The sequence below is a fragment of the Chrysochloris asiatica genome, unplaced genomic scaffold (genome assembly GCF_000296735.1).
Source record: "Chrysochloris asiatica unplaced genomic scaffold, ChrAsi1.0 scaffold00088, whole genome shotgun sequence".
Classification (NCBI taxonomy): domain Eukaryota; kingdom Metazoa; phylum Chordata; class Mammalia; order Afrosoricida; family Chrysochloridae; genus Chrysochloris; species Chrysochloris asiatica.
In genome coordinates, this window is record NW_006408606.1 from 9,442,993 (window position 1) to 9,462,514 (window position 19,522).

The 19,522-nt window shown below is 38.0% G+C and overlaps 1 protein-coding gene across 1 annotated transcript in view; it reads left to right on the forward strand.

Annotated features, from left to right (window-relative positions):
- TRPC3 (transient receptor potential cation channel, subfamily C, member 3) overlaps positions 1 to 19,522 on the forward strand; it is a 111,712-nt gene that overhangs the window by 35,374 nt on the left and 56,816 nt on the right. The window contains exons 3-4 of the mRNA XM_006866273.1: positions 637 to 825; positions 15,783 to 15,947. Of these exons, the coding sequence (XP_006866335.1) occupies positions 637 to 825; positions 15,783 to 15,947 (354 nt within the window). The remainder of the gene's footprint in view (positions 1 to 636; positions 826 to 15,782; positions 15,948 to 19,522) is intronic.

Consider the following 19,522-nt stretch of genomic DNA (forward strand, 5'->3'; position numbering starts at 1 on the left):
TTCAATTACATATAATCAGACCTTTCTCTCTTTCCAGTTCTTCCAGGCATTACTAATATTGCCCTTCAGACAAACAAGAAAAAATATCTTCTCTATGCCGGTCCCTGTCTACTCATTACATTTACTGTATATCAGTGATTCTCAAACATTTGTGTATATAAGAATCTTACCTAGAGGAATTGCTAAAACAGGTTTTCAGAATCTGGGGTATACTCTGAGAATTTGCATTTCTAGACACATTATTTCCACTAACAGTCATCTATGTCTAATTACCACTATAAAGAAGTAGTCTTGTTTTGACTTTAAAAACTATTTTTTGTCTGTACAAAAGAGATCAAGCTCTTTTGGAATCTTTAGTCATTCGTTTAGCATTCACCTTTAGCGAACATCTGTTAATACAAACAAATGACTTATGTATCTACCATTCCAGGTTTCAGAAGGGTACCTAATCAAAAAGGGGGTGGGGAGCTGGGGGTGGGGGGAGAGGTGCAGGGGAAGAGGAAATCCAGCCTGTATCAAATGTACCAATAGTTTCATCCAGATAGGGACCTTTTTCTCAATCCCTCAAACCCTGAGCACTTCCCATTGAATTAAAAGCACATTCTTTATAATATACTCTTAACATCTTGTTCTCAGAATGACTATCGAAAGCTCTCCATGCAATGCAAAGACTTTGTAGTGGGTGTGCTGGATCTTTGCCGAGACTCAGAAGAGGTGGAAGCCATTCTGAATGGAGATTTGGAATCTGCAGAATCTCTGGAGATGCACAGGCATAAATCTTCATTGAGTCGTGTCAAACTCGCCATTAAGTATGAGGTCAAAAAGGTGAGTGTACACTCTTTCATCCAGCACCAGATTAGAATAAAAATACTATATCCCAGATTTTTTGTCTTAAATAATAAAAATGTTAATAATAAACAATTTTTTTCCTCATGAAAGTATTAAGTGAAGTGCCATGGTAATGTCGGGAGTCAAATATCCTTTCTACTTTTTGCTAATTCTGGGATCTTGAATAAGACATGCATCATCTTTAATTTTCAGTTACTAAACTGTTGAGTAAGTGTTGGGCTGCTAACCACAAGGTCGGCAGTTCAAAATCACCAGCTGCTCCACAGGAGAAAAATGAGACTATCTGCATCCTTAAAGATTTATACTCTTGGAAGCCCTATAGTGCTGCTATAAGTCAAAGTCAATTCAATGGCAGTGGTTTTGGTTTTTAATTTTGTTATTAAGTGCTATAGAGTTGGTTAGGACTCATAGTGACCCTGTGTATGGTTTCTGAGGAGCAGCTGGTGAATTTGAATCACCGACCTTGGAATTCAAAATGACCTTTCGGTCCAGTGCTTATCCTACAGTGCCACACCAGGACTACTGGTATATATAAAAGGGGGATAAGGGAGATAATATTTTTTGTTTATATCAGGATTTTTGTTAAATGGATTAAGATATGCAAAATGACTTTGTAAACTGTTTATTGCAATACAATTAATAATAATAAAAAACGGTTACTTGTATATATTTTTATAAGATTATTGAATACATTTTCTTATTAATCCATGGGATAAGATTATGTTACTATTCATTTCACTTTTAATGTAAGTAAGACAGAAGATTATGAGATTTCTTATGTACAAAGAAACTAAGATCCCAAACTAAAATGGCATGCCTGTATTCACAGAATCCCTCTCGGATTGACAAAGTGGCAACATCAATAGGCTCAAGCGTGGCAACAATTGTGAGGTTGGCCCAGGACCGGGCAGTGTTTTGTTAGGTTGTTCATAGGGTTGCTATGAGTCAGTACCGACTCTATGGCATCTAACAACACCAATATTCACACAACTATGGAGTTAGTCAGGGAGCTGTTAGAAATAAAAATTATGATTTTCTAAAATTTGGATTATGGTGAAAAAAACAACAACTCTTCTTTGTATGTATTTGATGACTTTTTAAATAATCCATGAAAATAATAGTTTGTTATCTCACTACAATAGAAATCTCAGTTATTCATAATTTAGATGTGTCAGATAACTGAAAATTTATTATACTTTAAGAGGAACAGTAAAATAAAAAACAAGAAATGATTATCTTTTTTTTTTAATTGTGAATTATGTGAGTTTACATGGGAGAACACCAGTTTTACATTCATCCTATCATATTTCATTTCATTACAATGATTACAATCCCCTCCATGTGTCATCAAACAACCAAAGGGTACACCCTACGGGCCTGCTCCCTGGTTGTCAGCACACAGCCCCTCTATCTCCCTGAGTCCAGAGTCCCCAGCCTCTCCATCTGTCCATGTCATCATGTCTGCCTCCATTTCTGGTGTCACTGCTTCTCTGGGTAGGGTCCTGCACACCTCTCTTCTCACTTGATGGTCCCAGGGACCTCCACTCCTGGACTGCAAAATCAACCACTGTCCTCCTTTTGTTATAAAATGTCTACCTTTACAGGAAATGCTTATCTTGATAATGCAATAGAGCTTGTTTTATGAATGGTTAATATATGTGTAGGCAAGTCTTCTCTCCTTCCTATGGTGTGGTGCTTAAGAAGGCAAACTATGGAGCCATCTGCAAGGGTTCAAGTTCTGACTTTACCAGGTGTTCCTTGTGTGAACATGGGCTTATCACAAAACCAGCCACACAGCCACATCAGTTGTTTGGTACCTTTGCATTAATTCTAATTCATAGTAACAGAGTTGTGTTGTTAGGTGCCATCAAATTGGTTCCGACTCATAGCAACCACATTCACAACACAACTCATAGTGACCACATTCACAGCTCACAGCAACCCCATTCACAACACAATTCCCTTGACAGTATGCGTTCCCATGGCATCCTCACAATTGTTATATTTGAGTCCATTTTGCTGCCACTGTGCCAGTCCATCTCGTTGGGGATCTTTCTATTTTTTCCTGACCCTCCACTGTACCAAAGGAGCTCTGGTAGCATAGTGGTTATGAGTTGGACAGCTAACCTCAATGTCAGCAGTTCGAAACTACCAGCCATTCCATGGGGAAAGGCTTTTTACTCCCGTAAAGATTTATAGCTTCAGAAACCCTATGCAGGGTCGCTATGACTTGGAACCAACTCCATGATACATAATCAACTCCTCAACACACAACCACCACCAGGACCACTTTACCAAGCATAATGTCATTCTCCAGGGACTGGTCCCTTCTGAGAGTATGTCCAAAGTATGAGAGACAAAACCTCGCTATCATGGCTTCTAAGAAACATTTTAACTGCACTTCTTCCAAAATAGATTTGTTCGTACTTCTAGTATCCTTCTCCAACACCATAACTGAAATGCATCAGTTCTTCTACGGTCTTCCTTATTCATTGTCCAGCTTTCACATGCACATGAGGCTATTGAAAATACCATGGCTTGGGTCAGGTGCATCTTAGTCCTCAAACTGAAAGTTTTGCTCTTGAACTCTTTAAAGAGATCTTGTGAAGTAGATTTGCCTAATGTAATATTCTTAACAGTTGCTTCCATTGTGGATTCAAGCAAAATGAAGTCTTTGACAACTTCAATCTTTTTTCAATTTATCAGGTTGTTACTTATTGGTCCAGTGGTGAGGATTTTTGTTTGCTTTGCATTGAGGTGCAATCCATACTGAAAGTTATATTCTTTAACCCTCTTTAGAAAGTATTTTAAGTCCTCTTCACTTTCAGCAAACAAAGTTGTACCATCTGCATATCACAAGTTGTTAATGAGTCTTCCTCCAATCCTGATGCCACCATCTTCATATAATCCAATTTCTCAGATTATTTGCTCAACATATAGACTGAATAAGTATGGTGAAATGACACAACCCTGGCAGATATTTTTCTTGATTTTAAACCATTCAGTATCTCCTTGTTCTGTTCAGACAACTACCTCTTGATCTATGTATAAGTTCCTCATGAGCACAATTAAGTGTTCTGGAATACCCATTCTACACAATGTTTGAAGTGATCCACTTTCATAGTTTGTCATGATCCACACAGTCAAAAGCCTTTGCATAGTCAGTAAAGCATAAATAAACATCTTTCTGGTGTTCTCTGCTTTCAGTCAAGATCCATTTGATGTCAGCAGAGTTCCATGTCTTCTTCTGAATCTGGCTTGAGTTTCTGGCAGTTCCCTGTTGATGTACTGTTGCAACCATTTTTAATTATTTTCAGCAAAATTTTACTTGTATGTGATATGAATTACATTGTTTAATGATTTCCCTATTCAGGTGGGTCACCTCTCTTTGGAATGGACAAATATGGGTCTCTTCCCATTGGTTGGCTAGGTAGCTGTCTTCCAGATTTCTTGCTCTTTTCATAGATGAGTGAGTGCCTCTAGTACTGCATCACTTTGCTGAAAGACTTCAATTTGTATTCTCTCATTTCATGGAGACTTGTTTTTCATCAGTGCCTTCAATGCAGCTTGGACTTCTTCCTTTCATTATCGTTGGTTCTTGATCATATGCTACCTCTTGAAATGTTTTATCATCCACCAATTCTTTTTGGTACAGTTACTCTGTTTATACCTTCCATCTTCCCTTGACAGTTTCTGCATCATTCAATATTTTGCCATGGAATCCTTCAATATTGCAAGTTGAGATGAATTTTTTCTTTAGTTCTTTCAGCTTGAGATATGCTGAGCGGTTTCTTCCCTTTTGGTTTTCATACTCCAGATCATTACACATCTCATTCTAATTCTTCATTTTCTCAACCTGCCCTCAAAATTTTCTGCTCAGCTCTTTTACATCCTCATTTCTTCCATTTGCTTTAGCATCTCTAAATTGAAGAGAAAGCTTCAGAATCTCTTCTGACATCAGTTTTGGTATTCTCCTTCTTTCCTGTCTTTTTAATGACCTTTTGCTTTCATTCTGTATTATGTTCTTGATGTCATCCCACAACTCATCTAGACTTTGGAGATTAGTGCCTACTGCATCTGAGCAGTTCTTGAGATGGTCTCTAAATCCAGGTGGGATATATTCCAGGTAATATTTTGGCTCTCATGAACTTGTTTTAGTTTCCTTCAGCCTTATCCTGAGCTGGCATGTGGGCAACTAATGGTTTATTCCACCATTGGCCCCTGGTCTTGCTTTGGCTGATGATACTGAGCATTTCCACTGTCTCTTCCCACAGATGTAGTTAATTTGATTTCTGGGTAGTTCATCTGTTGACGTCTATGTTTAGAGTTGCCTTTATTTTGTTTTAAATAGATATTTACACCGAAAAAGTCATTGGTCTTACAAAATTCTATCATGTGATCTCCAGCCGTGCTTCTATATCCAAGGTTAACTTCTGATACTTTCCAATTATTGATCTTTTTTCTTTGTTACCAAACTTAGCATTCCAATCACCAGTAACTATCAATACATCTTGATTATACGTTGTTCTTCAGACTAAAGAAATTAGTAGAATTCTTCAATTTTATCATCACTTACTTTAGTAATAATGCTACTTTTAGGTCTTTTAGGCGTGTAGATATTATCCTATAATATACAGACAGTGTTGTACTTCAAGATACGTCTTGAAATGTACTTTTGATGATAAATATGATGCCACTTCTCTTGAATTTGTCATTTCTGGCATAGCAAACCATTTTATTGTCTTATTCAAATGGCCAATACCAGTCTAGTTCTACAAACTAATTTCTAGGATATTGATCTTTAGTGTTCCTTTTCATTTTGACAACTTCCAATTTTCCTAGTTCCATACTTCATACATTCCACATTCCAATTATTAATGGATGTGTGCAGCTATTTCTCCCTGTTTTGAGTTGTGCTCCATCAGCAAATCAAGCTTCCGAAGACTTTACTCCATTTGCGTCATCATGGTCAGCCTTACTTTAAGGAGGCAGCTCTTCCCAGTCCTATTTTGAGTGCCTTCTAATCTAAGGGGCTCAACTTCTGGCACTATATCTGACAATATTTGGTCCTATTCATAATGTTTTCATCTTCCAGCACTTAATCTGACAATGCTCTGTTGCTATTCATAAAATTTTCAGTAGCTAAACATTCAGAAATAGTTGTCTCTCTTTCTTTTTAATCTTAGTCTGGAAGCTCAGCTGGAAACTGTCAACCATGACCCTGCTGGTATTTAAAATACTAGTCGCATAGCTTCCAGAATTGCAGCAACTCACAAGTTACCACAGTATGACAAATTGACGTGTAGGGGTGTAACACAATAGAACTGCTCAACCTGATTTTCTAGGCTGTAACATTTATGGGAGCATATCATTAAGTCTTTTTTTCCATGGTGTTTCAAACCACCAACCTTTTTGGTTAGCAGCTGAGCATTTCACCATTGTACAATTCATGAGGGAAATAATAAACCACTGAGTTGATTCTGACTCATAGAGACCCTATATGGGGTTTCCTAGACTGTAAATCTTGAAAATATGGAAGTAGACAGCGTCATCTTTCTCCCTTTGTACTGCTGGTGGGTTTGAACTAACAACTTTGTGGTTAGTAGTCCAGTGCTTATAGCGTCACTAAGTCTCCTTGAAGGATAATAGTAATGTTATTGTTGTTAGGTTCTGTCGACTCAGTTTTCACTCCTAGTTAGTTACCTTATTCACAGTAGAAGAAACCCCTTCCTCACAATCATTATTATGATTGAACCCATTGTTGCTTCCATTATGTCAATCCATCTCATTGGGGATCTTCCTCTCTTTTGATGACCCTCCATTTTACCAAGTATAATGATCTTCTCCAGGAATTGGTCCCTTATGTTAGCACGTCTAAAGTATGAACTATGCGGCCTCACCATCCCAACTTTAAGGAGCCTCCTGGTCGTACTTCTTCCAATACAGATTTGTTTGTTCTTCTGACAGTCCACAGTACTTTCAATATGGTGGCTTTCAACTGCTCACCTTGTATTTAGCAGTTCAGTGCTTATCCTACAGCATGACACCGGACATCCTGGTGTTCTTATATGACCTTTAAATTAGAGGTTTGTGCGTATGCATTTGACCAGTGGGATCTAAGTCAGTGTCTGCGTTCTAGCAGCAAATGAAGACGGGAAAATGTATACCTGTGTATGTGTATGTATGCATGTGTTTCACTGACACACATACGCATACTCTGATGTAGGAAACTTCCACATATGAAGAGAGTATTTACAAGATTTTGGCCAGCCGTCAATGTCCTATCTCCTGTCTGCTTAGTAAAACAGTAAAATATGAAGATGTTCTGTAAAGACTGAAGTAAAATGACTTTTTACAGAAGTTACCAGTTACAAAGTCATTAAATTGGCTAGACTGACCACCACTCAAATCATTCTTGTTAGTTGGAGCTTTGGTAAGTTAGAAGAAAGAGAATTTTGAGTAAGATTGGTATAAAACTGTTCTTAGGAACTCTCTAGACATTTGTTCACAGACCTTGCAATATCCATTGCTTTGGCACCTGAGAGATGGCACCTGAGAATCGATTTCAGTTGTCGCTGGTTCTTTATCACTGCTTTGAAAGTGTCACATTAGCACAGACAGCTCATCTAAAGATGTGCTTCTGCTAATCAAATTGCTCTGAAGAGTGAATGTCTTCTTGTATGTTAATTTTAAATAAATTCATGTGTAGGTTAAAATGTAAGCGTTGTCATTAATAATGAATTTGCCATCAGACAACTATCAAGAAACAAGGGGGGAAAAAGGATTGCATTTGGAACGGAAAGATTTAGGATCTTGCAAACATTTGTATTTTGTTTATTTTATGATATAAAAAGAATATTTGTTTAAGTCTTTGATTTGTAATCCTCACTCAATAAATGTATAAAACAAATCTATTCTGGAATATCCAAAAAGTCCTAATTCCCTTTTCACTCATCAATCCAAAACCTTTCTTATTCTTTACTCAACACTTACCCATCTCTACAAGGAGGGAAAATATCACCCTTACTCATTCCTGCTTTTTATTTTTTTCTACTGTCCCAATTCTAACCTGCAAGCAAATCCACTTTTTGTGTTATAACAATGCTGAGTTCTACCCAAGATGGCACTGAGGTATTCTGTTGCTATAGTCCAGGCATCGGGATTTCAAAATAACTTAATATATTATGGACATTTTCTGATAACATAATAGACTCATGTTTTCTCAAATTACCCGATGATTCCAACAAGGAAACTAGTTTATATAATTGAGAGCAATTTAGTTCCCATAAGAGACTTGGAACATTTTCCTTTTGCCATCTGCCCAGGATCTACTCCCAGCTGTGGTTCTGAGGCTCATGGACCAATGCTAAGTGCTTAGGAAAACCCTGAGTTCATTGGCTTCCACGTGGCCTCAGAGATCTCCAGGTTTAGATTTTCCCTAGGAAATCAAACGATGAGTTCAAGCCAGGCTTCAGAGAGCTCGATGGCAGTTAATCTAGAAAATGAAAATAGAAAAAACTAGAGTAGGGGTTATATGAACATATACTTAATGTTTATAGGGGGTTGTTGTTGTTAAGTGTCATCTAGTTGGTTCTGATTCATAGCAACCGTGTATAGGGTTTCTGAGACTGTTAATCTTTTGTCGAATCAGAAGGCCTCATTTTTATCCTGCAGAGTAGTTGAACCCTTGTGGTTCAAAGTCCAATGCTTATCATACAGAGCCACTGTGTTCCCTATATTTGGGACAGGACAAAAGAAATCACAAAGCAAAAATATAAAGCATTTGACCATATACAATCTAAAATTTTTACACATCAGAATGATCCTAAATAAAAAGCAAAAAACAGTATTTTTCTCAGTTAAAACTTACAAAGGATTGCTATTCCTAATATCCAAAGAGCTTAAACAAAAATATAAGGAAAATAAAAGTGTAGAAAAATAAGCAAAGGACTTCAATGGGTAATTCAAGATGGTTGTCATTATGATGGATTTCAACTGCTGACCTGTATTTAGCAGTTCAGTGTGTCTCCTACAGCATGAGAGAAAATTCAAGAAGCTCTACTAATCAAAGAAATGCACTCCAATATACACATACCACTTCCTTTCACTCAAATTTATCAAATAATAAAAAAGTGATCATTGTCACTGCCTTTGGTGAAATGAGGAAACATTTGCTGCTGGTGGGGAAATGATAATATTTCTGTCAGGGGAATAAATTTCCTTAAATGATGCATTCTAGAATCATTTTTGAGGGGGTTCTTAGGTTAGTACTAGAACAAGTAGGATTTGAAATACTATTATTGTTTGTAGAATGACCCATATTATTCTCTAAAAAGAGAATGAAGTAGAGTAGAAGATGAAATTTAATTTTTCTGAAAATGGGCAGGAGAAATTAATTTTTAGGCAAAATTTATTTCCAATCGAAACGGTGGACTTTTTGTTAGGGGAAAAAACAAGTCTTATGTTCTAATTATGACCATACCTCTGCCCTCCTCTGTGATTTGAGGCTAAGCATCAATCTTCTCTCCCATAAAAATAATGAGAATTCTACCTGCCTATTTGATGAGGATAAAAGATACTAGAATGTGATCGATCATTGAATCTGGAGAATAGGAAGAGATTTTCTGAGTCCTTTCTGACTTGCAGTAACCCTATAGGACTGAGTAGAATTGCTCCACAGAGTTTCCAAAGCTGTAATCTTTCAGAAGCAGCCTGTCAAATCTTTCTCCTGAGGAGAAGATGGTGGATTCAAACCACTGAAGTTTTGGTTAGCTGAACGCTTTAACTATTGCATCATCAGTGCTCCTTAGTCCTCCCTCCCTGCTCTCATGTCTTATCTACAGTAGGATTATGTTTCACTGCAGAAAACTTGTCTACAAATAAAAAGACTTGCAGCAATACAAACATAAAATTCTCCACTGTCTATATAGAAAGAGTGCAGGTAAAGTCCAATTTGAGCAATACGAGAGAGTAGTAAGTGCACTGCAGAGGCTTTGGGATTCCTCTGCTGGCAACCTCTGCCCCAGCCCATGTGAGAGCCCTACACTGTGTAGTCTCTTGCCTTGGTTTGTGCTCAAGCACTGAGAAAGAACAGAATGCACTGCACTCAGAAAGTTGAAAAATCACACAAAAGTCTACAATATACATACAGGGTTTTGTTTTATATGTCACAATTCAAAGAACATTAAAATAAATTCAGTTGTATAAGTCTTTCTTCACAAGAATATTTTCTTTTAAATTGTGTGAATTGTGGCTCTGACAGTGTCATTAAAAACAAAAACTGTTTCTGCCATGTCTTATCACATGAATACTCCCACAAAGACAATCCTTGGGAAGGCTGATCTGTTAATTATATCATGGATAGAATTATGGATAGAATTGTATCCCCTCAAAATAAGTGCTGGCATCCTAACCCTTCTATCATTTGGGAATAGGATTTTCTTTGTTATGTTAAAAAGGTCATATAAACACTGTTGTTGTTAAGTGCCTTCGAATCACTTCTCATAATGACTCTATGCAAGATTCCCGAGGAGCAGCTGGTGGCTTAAAACTGCCAACTTTGGGTTTCCCAGTCCAGCACCACAACAGGAGTTCTACTAACACTGTTGTTGTTCTGTGCCGTGGAGTTGGTTCCGACTCATAGAGACCCTGTACAGGGTTTCCAAGGCTGTAAATCTTTACGGGAGCAAAAAGCCTCATGTTTCTCCGGAACAGCTGGTAATTTCAAACTGCTAACTCTGAGGTTAGCAGCCTGATTCGTAACCACTATGCTACCAGAGCTCCTTACTAACACTTTAGGGTCTGTTTTAAACCTACTCACTTTTGAAATACAAAAATATCAGGTAAGGCACTGAGAAGTAATTACACAGAGGAAGATACTGCCAAGTGCAGATCACGAAAGTACCAAGGAATGCTGAGTCTACAGAAACCGAAAAGAGATCTTCTCCTAGAGACGACAGAGAAAGAGCCTTTTCCCCAAGAATCAGTGTTCTGAATTTATACGCCTAGCCTCCTAAACTGCAAAAGAATATTTCTGTACTTTAAAACCACCCACTTAGGAAATTTCTGTTAAAGCAGCACTAGATAACTAAGACCACAGCATAACATAAATTGTTGTTTACAATTTTCCGATTGTTTTCCATCATCAGTGTACAGTCAATTAGTTACTCGACAAGGAAAAAAATGTACTCAATGGTACAGTAACTTTTTGCCATGAAAGACTGAGATTTTCTTATGTGTCAAGCATTTTTCCTTAAGACCAGAAAGCCTCAAATAAGGGTATTATTTTTATAATGGTTTCAATTTGCTGGTCCACTGAAGTCAGAAAACAGCATCCAAATTTTATTCAGCTGGGTATGACTGGTGTGGCAGCATAAGAAGGTTTTTAGGAGGTAAAACAGTTTTAAGAGATAAAGGTCACTGCTCTATTTTGAAGTCACTGAAAAGAGTAAAACTCATCTCCTGGAGGGATTAGTTTTTTTTTTTTTTTTTTTTTTTGGCCTTCACTCGCTACTTGTGGTTTTCTGTTCTTTTTTTTTTTCCAATGCCCTTTTCGTACTTGTATTAGGATTTTAAATCACTGGAAGGAAATATCTATTTCTGTTTTCTTTCCATGCCTTAAAAAAAAGCAATGGGAGCCATGGTAGTGTATTATTAGCTCAAATAAGAAATGAGTAGAAGTGATTGTTGCTGATTGCCTTTGAGTTGATTCAAATTCACGGTGACTCTGTGTATGCAGAGTAGAACTGCTCCATAGAGTTTTCAAGGCTGTGACCTTTAGGAAGCAGATCACCAGGACTATCTTCCACAGCTCTTCTGGGCAGATTTGAACTCTCACCCTTTCAGCTAGTCATTGAGCATTTAACTGTTTGTGCCACTCAGGAACCCTTGTAGAAGAAATGTTGTTGTTGATAAGTGCTGTGAAGTCGGTTCTGACTCTTGACAACCCTGTATAGAGTTTCTGAGGAGCAACTGAGTGGGTTTGAACCACCGACCTTACAGTTAGCAGTCCAGTGCTTCTTCTACAATACAACTGAGGACATATACCTGTTAAACTGAATTTTACAGTGCAATTAGCAAAAAATTACTACCATGGTCTAAGTTATTATTGAATGTATTTTAAGTGTTTGTACTATATTGTACAAGTCACAGTTAAAGATTGAGCCTCATCTGTGTCCATGTGGAAAAGACTGTTATCTATTAAGTCTTTAAAATTGTCCAGCCTTGATACAAGTGTAACTACTGCCATAAAGCACATCTTCAAATGTAAAAGATCAGCATAAATTGGAGAAGCAAGAAAAAGAAGGCACACTACTATAACCTTAATATGTTCTCAAAAGTTTTAAACCAAAGAAAGAAACATAAGACATTCACAAATGGGCAAAATTTCCACCAATTCCATATGTAAATATGTCCACATATCTCTTAACTTTGTGGAGATTTTCTGTCTTGCATCAGAAACCCTTAGCCTATTTAGTTTAAATGCATAGTTTACTTCCCAAATTGTATTCTTTGTTGACATTATTTAATCCACATGTAATTTTCCTGGATGGCTACACTGAGGAATTATTGAGTTATTCACAAATCAAGTGTCAGTGCCCAGACATTTTATCAAAAACAAGAGATTTTAGTAACAAAATATTTTAATTAAAATACAAGTAGTATATTTTATTGGTGTAAACAACATTTTTATTCAAAACAAGATATTTTAGCACCACAAAAATCAAGTCTTTGAAAAAAACGGAATAAACAGTAACAACGAACCTGTTAGGAAGTACCCGTGAAATGTTTTTGAGAACTCTTGAGAGACAAAGAAAGTAGCTGTTATCTCCCACTTGGCAAAGGATTCATCTTTAAGTTCTAGTTTAAAAGTGAATGATTAGTAGCTCAGGCAATTCTTTAAGGTGTTTGGCTATTTATAGATAGCACCAAAACCCAAAACACCAAACCTGTTGGTATTGAGTCAATTCCGACTCATAGCAACCTATGTGTTGCAGTGTAGAACGATTCCAGAGGGTTTTCTTGACTGTAATCTTTATGGATGTAGATCACCCGGCCTTTCTTTTGAAGCACTGCTGAAACCACTAACCTTTTGGTTAGTCTTGTTGTAATTGGTAAATGCCATAGAGTCAGTTCCAACTCACTGCCATCCTGTATAGTGTTTCTGAGGAGCAGCTTATGAGTTTGAACTGTTGACCTTGTGATTCAAATGAACTTGTGGTTCAGTGCTTATCCTATAGAGCCATACCAGGTTCATTTTGGTTAGTAGTCAAGTGCAAACCATTTGTGCCACCCTGGCACAACATACACAAGGAAACAAGCAAGTTTCTACATACCGATGTGTAGTTTCCCATAAGCTCGTTCATTTACAAAAATAAATAAATAAATCCTCCAGTGGAAGCCCAAATTCCACAAAATCCCAGATCTAGGGAGTCCACTGATGACTCTCTGGTAGCTGTTGCTGTGCAGCTTTGACAAAGCTGTGACCCATTGACAAAGAGGTGCTGAGGATGTAGCTATAAATGTAAAATTTGAAATATTTAATTCTTTACAATAATATGTTGTTGTTGTTATGTGCCATGGAGTTGGTTCCGACTCATAGCGACCCTGTACAGGGTTCTGAGGCTGTAAATCTTTACAGGAGCAGAAAGCCTCATCTTTCTCCCATGGAACAGCTGGAGGGGGCTTCAAAACAGTTCATGAAAAAATGGAATTAAAAGATTGGAATTTTTCCATGAACTTTTGAAGCTCCCTTGTACTAGTAGAACTTGACAGCATATAACAACAACAGGGCTTGCATGCTTTAAAGTATTAGAAAGAAGATGTTATTTTTTTTTTTTCTTGCTTTAGAGTTCAATGTAAAAAGCATGTGTAATCTGGTAAGTTCCTCTTAATTCAGCTGTAAAAAAACCCCAGATCCTAATGACGCACTAGACATTGCTAGCTAAGTGTATGCTAAACTTTCCTTCTCAAGTTCAAGATTTTGTCATTTTTCCAAAGTTCTGATTTTTGTAACAGTATTTCATAGAATAATGCAGTCATAATTTGAATTCGTGATAAAATGTATGGCTATAACCAAGATTTAAGACTTCCTGGAGTTTAACAGCTTCCTAGGATTTTTGTTGAGAACTTCTCAAACTTCCACTTCTATCTTAACATTATTATAGACATTTGTGCTTAAGATGCTGTTGTTATTAAGTGTCATTGAGTTAGTTCCAATTGGTAGGAACCTGGTATAAGGTTTCCAAGGATCAGCTAGTGGGTTTGAACCTCTGGAGCAACTGGTGGGTTTGAATTGCCGACCTAGTAGTTGAAATCAACCTTGTGGTCAAATGCTTATCCTACAACACCACACCTGTACTTAAGATACACAAATAAAATTAATTGAATGTTGGCTCAGATGTTTCTGTAATTTCAGGGTCTGCATTTGTGGAAGTTGTTGTTATTGTTGTGTGCTGTCGAGGTGATTCCAACTCATAGCAACCCTGTATAATTTCCGAGAAATGATTGGTGAGTTTGAACCACCGACCTTGCAGTTCAAACCAACCTTGAGGTTGAGTCGAGTGCTTATCCCTACAGCACCAGATCAGGACAGGTGTCAATAAAAAAGTAGTACTGGTGATTCTAGTAAGCTAGACTTAGGCTGGAAAATGGTGCAAATGGGTGGGTGCCTTTGGGCATAGGGCTTTTACACAAGCCTATCTGGTGTGGCACTGTAGGATAAGCACTGGACTGCTAACTAATAGGTCAGTGATTCAAACCACCGGCCACTTCTTAGAAACTCTGTACAGGGTTCTATGAATCAGAACCGACTCAGCGGCACTTAAGAACATCAACAACTCCAAATAGGAGTCCTGGTGTGGTGTTGAAGGATAAGTTCTGGACTGCTAACTATACAGTCGGCAGTTCAAACCCATTGGTCGTTCCTTAGAAATCCTATATAGGGTCGCTCTAAGTTGGAACTGAGTCACTGGTACTTAACAGAAACAACAACAACTAGAAATAAATTTTGCTACTTGAATAAGTATAGCGTCTTCAACTGCTCTGGTACCTTAGTGAATTAAGAGTTGGGCTGCTAACTTCAAGGTTAGCAGTTCGAATCTACCAGTTGCTCAGTGGGAGAAAGATGAAGGTTTCTGCTTTTGTAAAGACTTACAGTCTCGGGAACCCTATACACGGTCTCTTTTAGTCTGAACCGACTCCATTGCACATGGCCACCACTACCACCCTCATCTGCAGTGTAGATGTAGGCAGGTGATTCAGCAAAATCAAGTGGCAAGCTTGAAGTCAGTGTAATTTGCACATTCTCCAATTGGAATTGGAATTATAAAAGAACTGCTGGAGATAAATGTCTGTGTTCTCTTAACCTGGGATATACGAAGCAATGGGAACAGATTTCTGGAATAGGAAGGAAATAGCATTTGATGCTTATTCCTAGAAATAGTGCAAATGTGGACTGAGCATAATATCTGCAGATTCATTGATTTTTCGCAGATTCTCTGGGTTAGTACATACATACAACATATGTATTTTACATACATTTAGCGTTTTAGGGGGGTTGTTCATGAAACTAAATCAAACCACTTTTCTCTTCCACTGTGGATTAAATGCAAGTCAACTGGCAAACAGCAAAATGTGACAGACACATTTTTACAAATGCAACCAGATGCAGCTCAGATCCCAGAGAGGAATCTGTGAATAATGTAGTTTCTCTCCGAAAGAAACTGATTAAGAGAAACATGCATTTTACCCTCTTGTTGCCACTTTAGTTCTTCTCTTAGTTCTGAAGCAATTTTGAAAAATGGTGGGAAAACAGAGGAGAATATTACCAGAACCTTCTTATGTCCTGGGAAGATGTGCATTAATATCTTTAGGATACACATGTATTCAGTAGTCAACGGCATAGTAATCTACCTCTCTCTCTCTACCAACAGTTTGTGGCTCATCCCAACTGCCAGCAGCAGCTGTTGACGATCTGGTATGAGAACCTGTCGGGCCTGCGGGAACAGACCATAGCTATCAAGTGTCTGGTTGTGCTGGTTGTGGCCTTGGGCCTTCCTTTCCTGGCCATTGGCTACTGGATCGCACCTTGCAGCAGGGTACAAGACTTTTCTACTCCCATTTCCAGTAGGGCTGGTTTACCATGAGCTTTTTTTTTTCCCCCCCTTATAATTGTCACAATAAAATTGACACAAATTAATTACAAAAAGTTAACATTGATCAAAACGTATGCACACAACACTTACAGTCCTCACATGGAGCCATTTAAAGTCTAGAGAAGTTAAACAAATGTAAAGATGCAATATAAAATTATAGCTGCAAAAATCTAACTGCCATAATACTAGCCCCTCCTGTTGTAGCTGTTGAGATAAGTTCAAATGCTGCAAGTTTTTGCTTAAAAAGCTTGTGTAATGTTATCAGCTCTTTGTGAACAGTCTGTCTTCCCAGTAAATTGCATATCACAGTAAAAAGTGATGTCTTGTGGTTCTCATGTAGTTTCATCCTGTTTGTTGTTATTGCTGAGTGTCGTCAATTCAGTTCCAATTAACAGTGACCTTGTATAGGGTTTCCAAGGATCAGCTGGGGAATTTGAACCACTGACCTTGTGGTTAGTAGTCCAGTGCTTTCTGCAATAACTGTTAAAAGGTTTCAAAATTAGATACAAGTTCAACAAACTAGCGCAAGAGACATTAAGAAAAGGACTCCAAAACCTATCATGATCAAATTGCTTATAACCTGGGATTAACATTTTTTCAGAATTGCCAGCTTTTCTGGTCAGCCACAATGATCTAGTTTTATTTTTCACCACTTTCCCAGAACTTCTAACATTATTTATAAATATAAAGTAATGTATTTAGATTATTTTAAATGGCCAAAAGATGTACCTTAGGAAAAAGCAGAAAGGTGAATGTTTCTTTTTGATCAGCTGTCTCTGAAGATACGCACTGTGGAGGGTTGGGGTTAATTGGAGAAACAGCAAGGAGAATTCTGTGGTCTGCTGAGGACAGTCATGAGCACACATCTGTGTTTATTCATTCATCTCAGCATGAGAAACAACAGGCTAAGACCTTTAGTCCTCTTTTTTTTTAAAAAAAAAAAAACTTTTTATTGTGAATTGAGTGAAGGTTTACAGAGCAGGTCATCAGTTTCACATACAGCAAATCATATACTTTGCTTCATTATATGGTTGCAATCCCATCCATGCACCAACAATTCACAGCACTTACTTCTTCTGTTCACTGTAATCACTGCCTTCCTCCCTGGGTCTCCTGCCACCCCATCTTTCCTCTGCCAACCTTCCTCTGGTTATATATTGCCTGCTCCATCACCCATGTCAACACTTGTCTACCCTCTAGTGTTTACCATAAGCCTTTGAAATGAAAAAAAAGAAAAGCTTTCCACTTAAGGATCTTATCAGTCTTACCCTGAATGTTAATTGGCTCAAGAACACAGATTCTGCCTTTTAATTACTGGATCAATTCAAGTAAGGGATGATAAAGGATTTGGTATTAGCAAGCTAGATTTGCAGGCATATCTTGGGCATTTAACATCAATTCCCCAGGGTGGGAAGAGAGGATGAAAAATTGATTGAGTGAAGTAGTGCTAATTCTATTGACAGCTTAATGACTACAACCAGGACTAGCCTGGCTTGGCCTGACCTGTAGAATTCAGGGGAAATGGTGTGGTGGTGCTTATGTGCCCTGGAGTCACATAGAGTTTCCAAGGTTGTAAATCTTTGCGGGAGCAGAAAGCCTTATCTTTCTCCCATGGAACAGCTGATAGTTTCGAGCGGCTGACCCTGAGGTTAGCAGCCCAATTCTTAACCACTACACTACCAGAGCTCCTTTCAAAGGTAAACAGCTCCATTGAAATAGTGCCAAGAAATCGTTCATCTAGAACTGGAATAGCAACTCATTAGAACCTCTCAGAAGTAATTTAAGTCGGGGTACATTAAATAACTGTGGGTTAATGTGCCAGACTGCAAAACTGTTTGAACTACAAGGTCAGCAGTTCAAGCTCATCAGCTGCTTCTTGGAAACCCTATACAGGGTTGCTATGGGTTGGAACCAACTCGATAGCACTTAACAACAACATTAAGTCAATGGACTCCTGGTGTGGTGCTGTAGGATTAGCTCTGGACTTTGAATAATAAGGTCGGCAGTTCAAACCTAACAGCTGCTCCTGGTAAACTCTATACAGGGTCACTATGAGTCACAACCAACTCCATGGCACTTAACAACAAACCAACAATACTAAGTAAAGCTGAGAACAGTGATATTAATTCAAAGTCTTCAATAAATTGCATGTTACATTTCCCCAGCCCTCTGAAAGTTCCAAAAAATTTAGGCTTTGGGTTTAGGGGCTTTAAGTTTTTCAGATTGCTTATTTATTTTTGCTTGAATAATTGTTCTCCCACTTTTATTCCCCTCTTGATTTACTGATATAGAATCAATTTAATCATGCTTAAGAGAGCCCTCAAGCAAGATGTGGAAAGGAATATGAGTCATTCTAACAAAATCTCTACTAGTTTAAATAAAAGGCACTACCAAGGAGAAGGAGTTGTTCTGAAATCTGTTAATCCTATTTTTATATCCCCAAATCTGTTTTGTTGCTCTGGTTTTTAATCAGCTGCTACTCTTGTTTTTAATCAGAGGCATTTTGAGGCAGAATGAGATAGGCCTCTTACAAATGACCCTGGGTATCAATCATCTCTAGCTCAGCAGTTGCCCCCAGCAAGGTCCGGCTCCACAGACACCATGTATGTGTGAGAATGTTCATCCTTCTTACTCCATTTTTGAGGCTTCTATGGGTCGCCACCACTCCTCTGTCAGTTTGTCATACTGTGAAGGCCTGTAAGTTGCTGTGATTCTGAAAGCTATGCCACCAGTATTTCAAATACCAGCAGGGTCACCCATGGTGGACAGATTTCAGATGAGATTCCAGAGAAAGACAGACTAGGAAGAAGGAGTGATGAACTACTTCTGAATATTTAGCCAATGAAAAACAGAGAAACACTGTCAGATATAGTGCCAGAAAATGAGCCCCTCAGGTTGGAAGGTACTCAAAATGCGACTGGGGAAGAGCTGCCTCCTCAAAGTACAGTTGACTGTGATGACACAAATGGAATAAAGCTTGTGGGAGAAAAATCCGCAGGACCTTCATTTGCTGATGGGGCACAACTCAAAATGAAGAGAAACAGCTATAGACATCCATTGAAAATCGGAACACGGAATGTACGAAGTATGAATCTGGGAAAATTGGAAGTTGTCAAAAATTAAGTGGAAGGCATAAACATAGATATCTTAAATATTAGTGAGCTGAAATGGATTCGTATTGGCCATTTTGAATCTGACAACCACATGGTTTACTATGCCGGGAATGACAAATTGAAGAGGAATGGTGTTGCATTTATTGTCAAAAAGAACATATCCAGATCAGTCATGAGATACAACACTGTCTATGATAGGATAATAGCCATGCGCCTACAAGGAAGCCCAGTTAATACCACTGTCATTCAAATTTATGCACCAACCACTAAAGCCAGTGAGGATGAAATAGAAGAATTCTAAACTACTTCAATCTGAAATTGATCAAACATGCAATCAAGATGTATTGATCATTATTGGTGATTGGAATGCAAAGGTTGGGAGCAAAGAGGAAGGATCAGTAGTTG